Source organism: Salmo salar, unplaced genomic scaffold, assembly GCF_905237065.1.
Source record: "Salmo salar unplaced genomic scaffold, Ssal_v3.1, whole genome shotgun sequence".
NCBI classification, from domain to species: Eukaryota; Metazoa; Chordata; class Actinopteri; order Salmoniformes; family Salmonidae; genus Salmo; species Salmo salar.
Window position 1 is genome coordinate 5058 of NW_025547592.1, and position 14436 is coordinate 19493.

Here is a 14436-nt window from a genome sequence, read left to right on the forward strand (position 1 = left end):
ATAATATATAATAATGCCATATATATATTATATATAGATTATATATATATACATAAAATAATAAAATAATAAAGGTATATATATATATATATATATATATATATATATATATACAAAAATATATATATAATATATATATATAATAATTAATATATATACATATATATATACATATATATATAACAAATATATATTAAAAAATAAAATAATATAAATTAAAATAATAAAAAAAATTAAAAAAAAAAATTTTATATATATTAAAATTAATATATAAAATATAAAAAGAAAAGCAATAAATAAAAAATAAATAAAACATATACATATATATAATATAGATATATATAATTACATATGAAATATAGAGAGAGAGCCGAAAGAGAGAGAAAGAGAGAGAGCCGAGAGAGAGAGAGCCGAGCAGACTGCAGGGAGGTTCATTCATGTTCAGTGAAGTACAGCAGGAGTTCTTAACAACCTGGTGGTGACTGGGGGAGCTGCTGTACCGGTGGTGGTGACTGGGGGAGCTGCTGTACCGGTGGTGGTGACTGGGGGAGCTGCTGTACCGGTGGTGGTGACTGGGGGAGCTGCTGTACCGGTGGTGGTGACTGGGGGAGCTGCTGTACCGGTGGTGGTGACTGGGGGAGCTGCTGTACCGGTGGTGGTGACTGGGGGGAGCTGCTGTACCGGTGGTGGTGACTGGGGGGAGCTGCTGTACCGGTGGTGGTGACTGGGGGAGCTGCTGTACCGGTGGTGGTGACTGGGGGAGCTGCTGTACCGGTGGTGGTGACTGGGGGGAGCTGCTGTACCGGTGGTGGTGACTGGGGGGAGCTGCTGTACCGGTGGTGGTGACTGGGGGGAGCTGCTGTACCGGTGGTGACTGGGGGGAGCTGCTGTACCGGTGGTGACTGGGGGAGCTGCTGTACCGGTGGTGACTGGGTGGGGGAGCTGTACTGGGCTGTCAGGAAAACACGTTTTTTACCTGCTACACATGAGACACTTTATCAAATGTTCTCAGTTGTGTCTCAGTCTTGAAAATAGAACCAGAGGGGAGATTTCCCACCTAGGTTTCATTCAGATGAAGAGTGTTTCACGCTGGACAACAGTTCTGTGTCCAGTTTATCAGACCTGTAACACTGATCCAACTATACCACTTCTACCACAATACAATATTAACCATGAAGTCCATTCAATTAGGACCACTACCACAGGCATTCCACACTGGAGCCACCTGTGGAAAGGTAGACCACCAACACACACTATCCCCTCCCACCAACACACACTTACAATACCCAACACACACTACCCCCCCCACCAATAAACACTTACAATACCCAACACACCCCTTCCCTCTGCCTCCTCACCCGTGTTAGAGCGCTGGATGGGTCCAGGCTTGCCCCCTTGGATGGGTCCAGGGGTTAAGGGCTACGGGGTCGGTGCAGGGGTGGCTGTGCTGGCGGGGGCGCTGGCGGTCTGGGTGGGGGCTCCTTGACCCCTCCATGGCCATGAGGACAGAGGACAGCTCCTGGAGAGGCATGTTACCCAGCTCAGAGGAGAAGGGACTGGGAGGATTCTCCAGACACATCAACCAGCTGGTGTTACCTGGACATGGAGAGAAGTCAATTATCCCCCTGTGTCAATCTAAGTTACATCACAAAACCCCCATCAAAATCCATCCGTTTAAGCTAAAAGGGGTCTTTTCACGTAAACGTCTGGAAAAGCAGAACGGTTTGACCTACAAACCACTCTGTGGAAAGGGGAATCTCGTCTGAAGTAGGTACCACGATGTGCTAACTTCTGTTCTGTAGCGTCCAAACCGTTTGGGCTACAAACTACTGGGCCTCCACTGTGGAAAGGGGAGATTCTCACCAACACAATGATGTTCTCCGTTTTGCTGTAGGACCTCACAAGTGTCACGGGACTCATCTGAAGGTAACCCGTACCAGTTGTTTTTTAAACGAATGGAAGTATGAAGGTAGATTTGTGCCTAACCAAAAAAACGGGTTAAATATGTCAAAAAATAATATGTATTTCCAGATTTGTTTTTATATCTCCTAGATTTAGGACAGACACTTAAAAACCTTGTTTCTTACGATTTATTTTTTGACGGTGCGTTTATCTGCACGTGTTATTCAACGTGTTTCTATGGGCTTGAGTAGTAAAGACCGCAATCAACATTTATCAAATAGTATTATTTTAAACCTAAAGGGGTCCTAACATTTATCAAATAGTATTATTTTAAACCTAAAGGGTCCTAACATTTATCAAATAGTATTATTGTTTTAAACCTAAAGGGGTCCTAACATTTATCAAATAGTATTATTTTAAACATAAAGGGTCCTAACATTTATCAAATAGTATTATTGTTTTAAACCTAAAGGGTCCTAACATTTATCAAATAGTATTATTGTTTTAAACCTAAAGGGTCCTAACATTTATCAAATAGTATTATTGTTTTAAACCTAAAGGGTCCTAACATTTATCAAATAGTATTATTGTTTTAAACCTAAAGGGTCCTAACATTTATCAAATAGTATTATTGTTTTAAACCTAAAGGGTCCTAACATTTATCAAATAGTAGTATTGTTTTAAACCTAAAGGGTCCTAACATTTATCAAATAGTATTATTGTTTTAAACCTAAAGGGTCCTAACATTTATCAAATAGTATTATTGTTTTAAACCTAAAGGGTCCTAACATTTATCAAATAGTATTGTTTTAAACATAAAGGGTCCTAACATTTATCAAATAGTATTATTGTTTTAAACCTAAAGGGTCCTAACATTTATCAAATAGTATTATTGTTTTAAACCTAAAGGGTCCTAACATTTATCAAATAGTAGTATTGTTTTAAACCTAAAGGGTCCTAACATTTATCAAATAGTATTATTGTTTTAAACATAAAGGGTCCTAACATTTATCAAATAGTATTATTGTTTTAAACCTAAAGGGTCCTAACATTTATCAAATAGTAGTATTGTTTTAAACATAAAGGGTCCTAACATTTATCAAATAGTATTATTTTAAACCTAAAGGGTCCTAACATTTATCAAATAGTATTGTTTTAAACCTAAAGGGTCATAACATTTATCAAATAGTATTATTGTTTTAAACCTAAAGGGTCCTAACATTTATCAAATAGTATTATTGTTTTAAACCTAAAGGGTCCTAACATTTATCAAATAGTATTGTTTTAAACCTAAAGGGTCCTAACATTTATCAAATAGTATTATTGTTTTAAACCTAAAGGGTCCTAACATTTATCAAATAGTATTATTGTTTTAAACCTAAAGGGTCCTAACATTTATCAAATAGTATTGTTTTAAACATAAAGGGTCCTAACATTTATCAAATAGTATTATTGTTTTAAACCTAAAGGGTCCTAACATTTATCAAATAGTATTATTGTTTTAAACCTAAAGGGTCCTAACATTTATCAAATAGTAGTATTGTTTTAAACCTAAAGGGTCCTAACATTTATCAAATAGTATTATTGTTTTAAACATAAAGGGTCCTAACATTTATCAAATAGTATTATTGTTTTAAACCTAAAGGGTCCTAACATTTATCAAATAGTATTATTGTTTTAAACATAAAGGGTCCTAACATTTATCAAATAGTATTATTTTAAACCTAAAGGGTCCTAACATTTATCAAATAGTATTGTTTTAAACCTAAAGGGTCCTAACATTTATCAAATAGTATTATTGTTTTAAACCTAAAGGGTCCTAACATTTATCAAATAGTATTATTGTTTTAAACCTAAAGGGTCCTAACATTTATCAAATAGTATTATTGTTTTAAACCTAAAGGGTCCTAACATTTATCAAATAGTATTGTTTTAAACATAAAGGGTCCTAACATTTATCAAATAGTATTGTTTTAAACCTAAAGGGTCCTAACATTTATCAAATAGTATTATTGTTTTAAACCTAAAGGGTCCTAACATTTATCAAATAGTATTATTGTTTTAAACATAAAGGGTCCTAACATTTATCAAATAGTATTATTGTTTTAAACCTAAAGGGTCCTAACATTTATCAAATAGTAGTATTGTTTTAAACCTAAAGGGGTCCTAACATTTATCAAATAGTATTGTTTTAAACATAAAGGGGTCCTAACATTTATCAAATAGTATTGTTTTAAACATAAAGGATCCTAACATTTATCAAATAGTATTATTGTTTTAAACCTAAAGGGTCCTAACATTTATCAAATAGTATTATTGTTTTAAACCTAAAGGGGTCCTAACATTTATCAAATAGTATTATTGTTTTAAACCTAAAGGGGTCTAACATTTATCAAATAGTAGTATTGTTTTAAACCTAAAGGGGTCCTAACATTTATCAAATAGTATTATTGTTTTAAACCTAAAGGGTCCTAACATTTATCAAATAGTATTATTGTTTTAAACCTAAAGGGTCCTAACATTTATCAAATAGTATTATTGTTTTAAACCTAAAGGGTCCTAACATTTATCAAATAGTATTGTTTTAAACCTAAAGGGTCCTAACATTTATAAAATAGTATTATTATTTTAAACCTAAAGGGTCCTAACATTTATCAAATAGTATTATTATTTTAAACCTAAAGGGTCCTAACATTTATCAAATAGTATTGTTTTAAACCTAAAGGGTCCTAACATTTATCAAATAGTATTATTGTTTTAAACCTAAAGGGGTCCTAACATTTATCAAATAGTATTATTTTAAACCTAAAGGGTCCTAACATTTATCAAATAGTATTATTGTTTTAAACCTAAAGGGTCCTAACATTTATCAAATAGTATTATTTTAAACCTAAAGGGTCCTAACATTTATCAAATAGTATTATTGTTTTAAACCTAAAGGGTCCTAACATTTATCAAATAGTATTATTGTTTTAAACCTAAAGGGTCCTAACATTTATCAAATAGTATTATTGTTTTAAACCTAAAGGGTCCTAACATTTATCAAATAGTATTGTTTTAAACATAAAGGGTCCTAACATTTATCAAATAGTATTATTGTTTTAAACCTAAAGGGTCCTAACATTTATCAAATAGTATTATTGTTTTAAACATAAAGGGTCCTAACATTTATCAAATAGTATTATTGTTTTAAACCTAAAGGGTCCTAACATTTATCAAATAGTAGTATTGTTTTAAACCTAAAGGGGTCCTAACATTTATCAAATAGTATTGTTTTAAACATAAAGGGTCCTAACATTTATCAAATAGTATTATTGTTTTAAACCTAAAGGGTACTAACATTTATCCAATAGTATTATTGTTTTAAACCTAAAGGGGTCCTAACATTTATCAAATAGTAGTATTGTTTTAAACCTAAAGGGTCCTAACATTTATCAAATAGTATTATTGTTTTAAACCTAAAGGGGTCCTAACATTTATCAAATATTATTGTTTTAAACCTAAAGGGTCCTAACATTTATCAAATAGTATTATTGTTTTAAACCTAAAGGGTCCTAACATTTATCAAATAGTATTATTGTTTTAAACCTAAAGGGGTCCTAACATTTATCAAATAGTATTATTTTAAACCTAAAGGGTCCTAACATTTATCAAATAGTATTATTGTTTTAAACCTAAAGGGTCCTAACATTTATCAAATAGTATTATTGTTTTAAACCTAAAGGGGTCCTAACATTTATCAAATAGTATTATTTTAAACCTAAAGGGTCCTAACATTTATCAAATAGTATTATTTTAAACCTAAAGGGTCCTAACATTTATCAAATAGTATTATTGTTTTAAACCTAAAGGGTCCTAACATTTATCAAATAGTATTATTGTTTTAAACCTAAAGGGTCCTAACATTTATCAAATAGTATTGTTTTAAACCTAAAGGGTCCTAACATTTATCAAATAGTATTGTTTTAAACCTAAAGGGTCCTAACATTTATCAAATAGTATTATTGTTTTAAACCTAAAGGGTCCTAACATTTGTCAAATAGTATTATTGTTTTAAACCTAAAGGGTCCTAACATTTATCAAATAGTATTATTGTTTTAAACCTAAAGGGTCCTAACATTTATCAAATAGTATTATTGTTTTAAACCTAAAGGGTCCTAACATTTATCAAATAGTATTGTTTTAAACCTAAAGGGTCCTAACATTTATCAAATAGTATTATTATTTTAAACCTAAAGGGTCCTAACATTTATCAAATAGTATTATTATTTTAAACCTAAAGGGTCCTAACATTTATCAAATAGTATTGTTATAAACCTAAAGGGTCCTAACATTTATCAAATAGTATTATTGTTTTAAACCTAAAGGGGTCCTAACATTTATCAAATAGTATTATTTTAAACCTAAAGGGTCCTAACATTTATCAAATAGTATTATTGTTTTAAACCTAAAGGGGTCCTAACATTTATCAAATAGTATTATTTTAAACCTAAAGGGTCCTAACATTTATCAAATAGTATTATTGTTTTAAACCTAAAGGGTCCTAACATTTATCAAATAGTATTATTGTTTTAAACCTAAAGGGTCCTAACATTTATCAAATAGTATTATTGTTTTAAACCTAAAGGGTCCTAACATTTATCAAATAGTATTGTTTTAAACATAAAGGGTCCTAACATTTATCAAATAGTATTATTGTTTTAAACCTAAAGGGTCCTAACATTTATCAAATAGTATTATTGTTTTAAACATAAAGGGTCCTAACATTTATCAAATAGTATTATTGTTTTAAACCTAAAGGGTCCTAACATTTATCAAATAGTAGTATTGTTTTAAACCTAAAGGGGTCCTAACATTTATCAAATAGTATTGTTTTAAACATAAAGGGTCCTAACATTTATCAAATAGTATTATTGTTTTAAACCTAAAGGGTCCTAACATTTATCAAATAGTATTATTGTTTTAAACCTAAAGGGGTCCTAACATTTATCAAATAGTAGTATTGTTTTAAACCTAAAGGGTCCTAACATTTATCAAATAGTATTATTGTTTTAAACCTAAAGGGGTCCTAACATTTATCAAATATTATTGTTTTAAACCTTAAGGGTCCTAACATTTATCAAATAGTATTATTGTTTTAAACCTAAAGGGTCCTAACATTTATCAAATAGTATTATTGTTTTAAACCTAAAGGGGTCCTAACATTTATCAAATAGTATTATTTTAAACCTAAAGGGTCCTAACATTTATCAAATAGTATTATTTTAAACCTAAAGGGTCCTAACATTTATCAAATAGTATTATTGTTTTAAACCTAAAGGGTCCTAACATTTATCAAATAGTATTATTGTTTTAAACCTAAAGGGGTCCTAACATTTATCAAATAGTATTATTGTTTTAAACATAAAGGGTCCTAACATTTATCAAATAGTATTATTGTTTTAAACCTAAAGGGTCCTAACATTTATCAAATAGTATTATTGTTTTAAACCTAAAGGGTCCTAACATTTATCAAATAGTATTGTTTTAAACCTAAAGGGTCCTAACATTTATCAAATAGTATTGTTTTAAACCTAAAGGGTCCTAACATTTATCAAATAGTATTATTGTTTTAAACCTAAAGGGTCCTAACATTTATCAAATAGTATTATTGTTTTAAACCTAAAGGGTCCTAACATTTGTCAAATAGTATTATTGTTTTAAACCTAAAGGGTCCTAACATTTATCAAATAGTATTATTGTTTTAAACCTAAAGGGTCCTAACATTTATCAAATAGTATTATTGTTTTAAACCTAAAGGGTCCTAACATTTATCAAATAGTATTATTGTTTTAAACCTAAAGGGTCCTAACATTTATCAAATAGTATTATTGTTTTAAACCTAAAGGGTCCTAACATTTATCAAATAGTATTATTGTTTTAAACCTAAAGGGTCCTAACATTTATCAAATAGTATTGTTTTAAACCTAAAGGGTCCTAACATTTATCAAATAGTATTGTTTTAAACCTAAAGGGTCCTAACATTTATCAAATAGTATTATTGTTTTAAACCTAAAGGGTCCTAACATTTGTCAAATAGTATTATTGTTTTAAACCTAAAGGGTCCTAACATTTATCAAATAGTATTATTGTTTTAAACCTAAAGGGTCCTAACATTTATCAAATAGTATTATTGTTTTAAACCTAAAGGGTCCTAACATTTATCAAATAGTATTATTGTTTTAAACCTAAAGGGTCCTAACATTTATCAAATAGTATTATTGTTTTAAACCTAAAGGGTCCTAACATTTATCAAATAGTATTATTGTTTTAAACCTAAAGGGTCCTAACATTTATCAAATAGTATTATTGTTTTAAACCTAAAGGGTCCTAACATTTATCAAATAGTATTATTGTTTTAAACCTAAAGGGTCCTAACATTTATCAAATAGTATTATTGTTTTAAACCTAAAGGGTCCTAACATTTATCAAATAGTATTATTGTTTTAAACCTAAAGGGTCCTAACATTTATCAAATAGTATTATTGTTTTAAACCTAAAGGGTCCTAACATTTATCAAATAGTATTATTGTTTTAAACCTAAAGGGGTCCTAACATTTATCAAATATTATTGTTTTAAACCTAAAGGGGTCCTAACATTTATCAAATAGTATTATTGTTTTAAACCTAAAGGGTCCTAACATTTATCAAATAGTATTATTGTTTTAAACCTAAAGGGTCCTAACATTTATCAAATAGTATTATTGTTTTAAACCTAAAGGGTCCTAACATTTATCAAATAGTATTATTTTAAACCTAAAGGGTCCTAACATTTATCAAATAGTATTATTGTTTTAAACCTAAAGGGTCCTAACATTTATCAAATAGTATTATTGTTTTAAACCTAAAGGGTCCTAACATTTATCAAATAGTATTATTGTTTTAAACATAAAGGGGTCCTAACATTTATCAAATAGTATTATTGTTTTAAACCTAAAGGGTCCTAACATTTATCAAATAGTATTATTGTTTTAAACCTAAAGGGTCCTAACATTTATCAAATAGTATTATTGTTTTAAACCTAAAGGGTCCTAACATTTGTCAAATAGTATTATTGTTTTAAACCTAAAGGGTCCTAACATTTATCAAATAGTATTATTGTTTTAAACCTAAAGGGTCCTAACATTTGTCAAATAGTATTATTGTTTTAAACCTAAAGGGTCCTAACATTTATCAAATAGTATTATTGTTTTAAACCTAAAGGGTCCTAACATTTATCAAATAGTATTATTGTTTTAAACCTAAAGGGTCCTAACATTTATCAAATAGTATTATTGTTTTAAACCTAAAGGGTCCTAACATTTATCAAATAGTATTATTGTTTTAAACCTAAAGGGTCCTAACATTTATCAAATAGTATTATTGTTTTAAACCTAAAGGGTCCTAACATTTATCAAATAGTATTATTGTTTTAAACCTAAAGGGTCCTAACATTTATCAAATAGTATTATTTTAAACCTAAAGGGTCCTAACATTTATCAAATAGTATTATTGTTTTAAACCTAAAGGGTCCTAACATTTATCAAATAGTATTATTGTTTTAAACCTAAAGGGTCCTAACATTTATCAAATAGTATTGTTTTAAACCTAAAGGGTCCTAACATTTATCAAATAGCTAAATGATCCATATTATGAACATCTTAAACCATTCCATATGTCAGCTCAGAATCCCCCCCTTGAATCAATCAATTAGTCAGGTCAGAGAAAATGATCTAAAATGGTCTGTATCTTCCGCGTGTAAACAGATGAAGAGGAAGTTATTCAACAGGTGTGTGTGTTTACCTGAGGGTCTGCGTATGAAGATTTCGGCCCATCCCTGGGTCAGAACGGGCAGGAACTCTGCCAGGCTGGGCTTGTCTTTGAGGGGGTCCTTAGGGGGGGCACAGGGAGAGGGAGAGGGGGGCCCCAGGCCATCCAGACAGGGTCCGGAGGAGGAGGAAGGGGGAGAGAGGGGGACACCACACAGCTCTCCCCCCTCAGAGGGTGAGACCAGGGGGCTGAGGCTCTGGGCTGGACCTGCACGGAGAGCATGACCACCTGGGGGGGGGTGCAAAGGAGAAGGAACGGGCGGAGAGAAGGAGAATGAGTGACATATCACCATCCCTACCTTACATGGACCGAAGGAGAGATAGAGACACCCCTTCAAATTAGTGGATTCAGCTATTTCAGCCACACCGTTGCTGACAGGTGTATAAAAATCGAGCACACCGCCATGCAATCTCCATAGACAAACATTGGCAGTAGAATGGCCTTACTGAAAAGCTTAGTGTATTACGTGGCACTGTCATAGGATGCCACCTTTCCAACATGTCAGTTCGTCAGATTTCTGCCCTGCTGAGCTGCACCGGTCAACTGTATTGTGAAGGAGCAATAGGAGCAATAACGTCTCAGAAGCGAAGTGGTAGGCCACACAAGCTCACAGAACGGGACCACAGAGTGCTGTCCTCAGATGCAACACTCATTTCTGAGTTCCAAACTGCCTCAAGGTCAGCACAAGAACTGTTCGTCGGGAGCTTCATGAAATGGGTTTCCATGGCCGAGCAGCCGCACACAAGTCTAAGATCACTATGCGCAATGCCAAGCATTGGCTGGAGTGGTGTCAAACTCTCCACCATTGTACTCTGGAGCAGTGGAAACGCATTCTCTGATGAATCACGCTTCACAATCTGGCAGTCCGACAGACGAATCTGGGTTTGGTGGATGCCAGGAAAACGCTACCTTCCCCAATGCATAGTGCCAACTGTAAAGTTTGGTGGAGGAAAAATAAATGTTCTGGGGCTGTTTTTCATGGATCAGGCTAGGCCCCTTAGTTCCAGTGAAGGGAAATCTTAACGCTACAGCATACAATGACATTCTAGACGATTCTGTGCTTCCAACACTGTGGTAATAGTATGGGGAAGGCTCTTTCCTGTTTCAGCATTACAATTTCCCTGTGCACAAAGCAAGGTCCATAGAGAAATTGTTTGTCAAGATCAGCGTAGAAGAACTTGACTGGCCTGCACAAAGCCCTGACCTCAACTCCATCAAACACCTTTGGGATGAATTAGACCGCCGACTGTGAGCCAGGCCTAAATCGCCCAACATCAGTGTCCGACCTCACTAATGCTCGTGGCTGATTGGAAGCAAGTCCCTGCAGCAATGTTCCAACATCTAGTGGAAAGCCTTCCCAGAAGAGTGGAGGCTGTTATAGCAGCAAAGGGGGACCAACTCCATATTAATGCCCGTGAATGTGGAATGAGATGTTCGACGAGCAGGTGTCCACATACTTTAGATCGTGTAGTGTATAGATTAGATAGCTAGATAGAATGTCCTCTTCCTACCTGACATGGATCGGACTCTGATGACAGTAGAGAGAGAGAGAAGGATAGACAGAGAGAGAAAGAGAGAGTTCCTCATCTTCCTACCTGACATGGATCGGACTCTGATGACAGTAGAGAGAGAGAGAAGGATAGACAGAGAGACAAAGAGAGAGTTCCTCATCTTCCTACCTGACATGGATCGGACTCTGATGCGTGAGGCTCTGTTGAGCTGTTGACTGGACTGGGACTCCAGTTTGGCCGGAGCCTCTTTGGTCTGACGGGTGTGAAGGGAGGGGTCTGACCTACAGGGGGCAGGAGAGAGACCGGATATTACTGACAGTGTGTGTGTGTGTATGCATATATTATATATATGGGTTACCGTGTGTGTATGGGTTACCGTGTGTGTGTGTGGGGGTGGTTACCTGGTCATCTCTCCCCTCCTCCCAGCCTCTCAGCCATGTCCATTCCCAGTAGGGCCTGGCTCCTGACCCCACCGCTGGTCGTTATGGTGATCAGCTTGTTACCCACCAGCCAGGTCATACTGCGACCCCCGCCAGAAGGAACTCTGCTATAGGAGACCTGGCAAAGGTTAAGGGTCAGGGGTCAAGGCGACTTAGTTCTGAAGGCTTATGGCAGTTGATAATCATGGAAGACAACCTTGTGTCCTTTTCCCGTTGTGATTGTGTCAATAATGAAGACTAGAGTGAAGACCCACGAGTTCCCTAATGAAAGCAGAAAAGCTCCCGTGGTCAACACCCTGTCCATCCGTACCTCTTGGGCAGGGCTGAGAAGTTGGAGAAGACGTATCTAGCCATCATGTCCAGACAGGTCTCAGTTAACTCCAGGTGGACAGTCTTTAACCCATCGTCTGCCTGGCTCACGGGGTTCTCATCAGAAGAACCCAGACTACACGTGGTGCTGGAGGTGTGCATCCTACAGCCAGGGGGTGCCAGAGAGGGTGTCAGAGAGACAAGGGAGAGGGAGACACATACATACACCAGTGGAGGCTGCTGAGGGGAGGACGGCTCAATGACGGCTGGAATGGAGTGAATGGAATCAAACAGGAAGAAAAAAATGATACCATGATAACCACTCCGTCCCGGTCATTATTATGAGCTGTCCTCCCCTCACCAGCCTCCACTGACACACACAGTTTGCAAGATCCAAACAAAACACACACACGCAGCATTGCATTCTCACACACATAGCCTGGCTCGTCTCTCTCTCAGGTGTACACCGCTGATGTACGCCAACACAGATAAGCAAATCTGTCTCTCCCACACACACACACAAACGAGCTGGGACTTGGTATAAGTAACTGAAGCGGAAGCCTGGGCGCTTGAAATGATCTGTCATCCGTTCCCTCTGTGAATGTGAAGTGCTATGCTTACTGCTGACAGGGTGTCCCTTCTACAAAGGCCCAGGAACCACAGCCGGTGTCAGAGATAGAGGAAGACCAGGAGCTTTTATGTTGAAGGAGAGAGAACACTAGAACAACATGCTGTCAGAACTGAGGGTCGGGGGAACTGTGACCTGTCTACCGTGATATCCCAGTCACCTGATCTACATCTCCCTTCAGCATTCCTCCTGGAGACCCCCATGGCATCCCGGTAACCATGGTAACCCCTGCCAGGGGGAAACAGAACACACAGCTACTGTTCTGTAGGTCAATGAGACAAGTTATACCCGTCTTCAGGAATGACCTTACTACAGGGAACGGGTTGGATGTAGGAACCAAGAGTTCAGACAAACACCGTCCAGACTACAACAGAATGTAGTTAGGAAGTCATCTTTTGGATTAAACACAGATACTTTCAGCTTCTATGTCCACACATCTACATGATATACTAGATACTGAGAAGACTCTGCGTTTTAAACTAATGTAAATCATTCAAACTGCCTGTCTTCCTCCCTGTCTGTTTAAATCCCCAAGACTTTAAACATGTCATCCGTCAAGCCCACACACTGAGACAGTAGCAGGGATGAAAAGAAAGGGGGGATGATAGGTTGTCATCCTAAGCCCTTTAGAGGAAGGAACAAGTGTGAGTGACGCAGGAGACGAGAGAAGACGACGAGAGAGGACGAGGAACATTCCCTCTTTCTTGTTCCTCTAAGTGGCTCATGCCTCTAGAAGTTATTTTCCCTCTACCTGCGTCAGTTCTGTCCGTCTTGTGTAACAGAATATAAAAAAACGTCTTGTCTGTGTGCCAAATGGCATCCTATTCCCTATATAGAGCACTACTTTAGACCAAGGCCCATTGAACACCGCTGGACAAAAGCATATAGACACTGCAGCTCGCTCTCCCAAGAGGTTATGGCTGATGCTATCGCTATTGCTAACACCAATCGCTAACACTATCACTACTGCCAACACTATCGCTACTGCTAATGCTATTGCTATTGCTAACGCTAACTCAGACCAAGTCCCAGCTTGTGACCAGCACAACCCAGCAGCACAGTGGGTTGTGCTGCAAAGTGTTCAACCCTTAATTGACCCTTGACCTGGTGGCACTGACCCAGCTGCTCTGGTGGACACCCATTCAGACCGCCATGACTACAAAACGATCAAGAATATCTTTCTCTTATGTCACCAGATCGGTACCGTCCTTATGCTACTCGTTTGGGAGCACATGACGGCGCAATTATCACCTTAACCTGGTCATATTGAACATTAAGTACATGGTTTAGTGTTAAGATCAAGTCTGGAGACCTAGTCCCTAAATAGGGCTCCGCTTTTGACCAGGGATGAGAAATAGGGTTCCATTTGGGACGTGGTGATTTCCAGTACCCTAAAACCCTTGAAGCATAAATCCATACAGTCTGAGGGGAAGGTATCCACCATTCAGTAGGGTTCTGTGTCAGTCTCTTATCTGTTATTACTGGGCTGTGCCTCAATCCATAAGGACACTGCCTATTGAGGCAGGGAGAGAGAGGCAGCGAGCCTTTTGGAATGAGACACGGCCGTAGTGTTAATCTATCATCCGTTTATCCAGCCAGCCATCACATCAACAGCTCTTTCAACATAGTTCTGCATTGCAGCAGTGGCTGTGTCCGATAGTGTTTTTCCACATCTCTCTCCTCCCCCCCTCTCTCTCTCTCTCTCTCTCTGTGTTCAAACAAATAAAGAAGAAATGTTATGTTGTATTGAAGTGAAACTAAAACAGGTGTTCCATTGAAGGACAGAACCTGGCATGAT

General features: G+C 36.2%; 1 protein-coding gene across 1 annotated transcript in view; it reads right to left on the minus strand.

Annotated features, from left to right (window-relative positions):
• Positions 1-500: 500 nt before the first annotated feature.
• The window catches only part of LOC106594407 (tuberin), a gene marked incomplete at its 3' end in the record, with an annotated part of 47210 nt that continues 33274 nt past the window's right edge, over positions 501-14436 (minus strand). The window contains 7 exon segments of the mRNA XM_045711412.1: positions 501-952; positions 1392-1596; positions 9724-9978; positions 11430-11542; positions 11638-11794; positions 11797-11819; positions 12012-12173. Of these exon segments, the coding sequence (XP_045567368.1) occupies positions 501-952; positions 1392-1596; positions 9724-9978; positions 11430-11542; positions 11638-11794; positions 11797-11819; positions 12012-12173 (1367 nt within the window).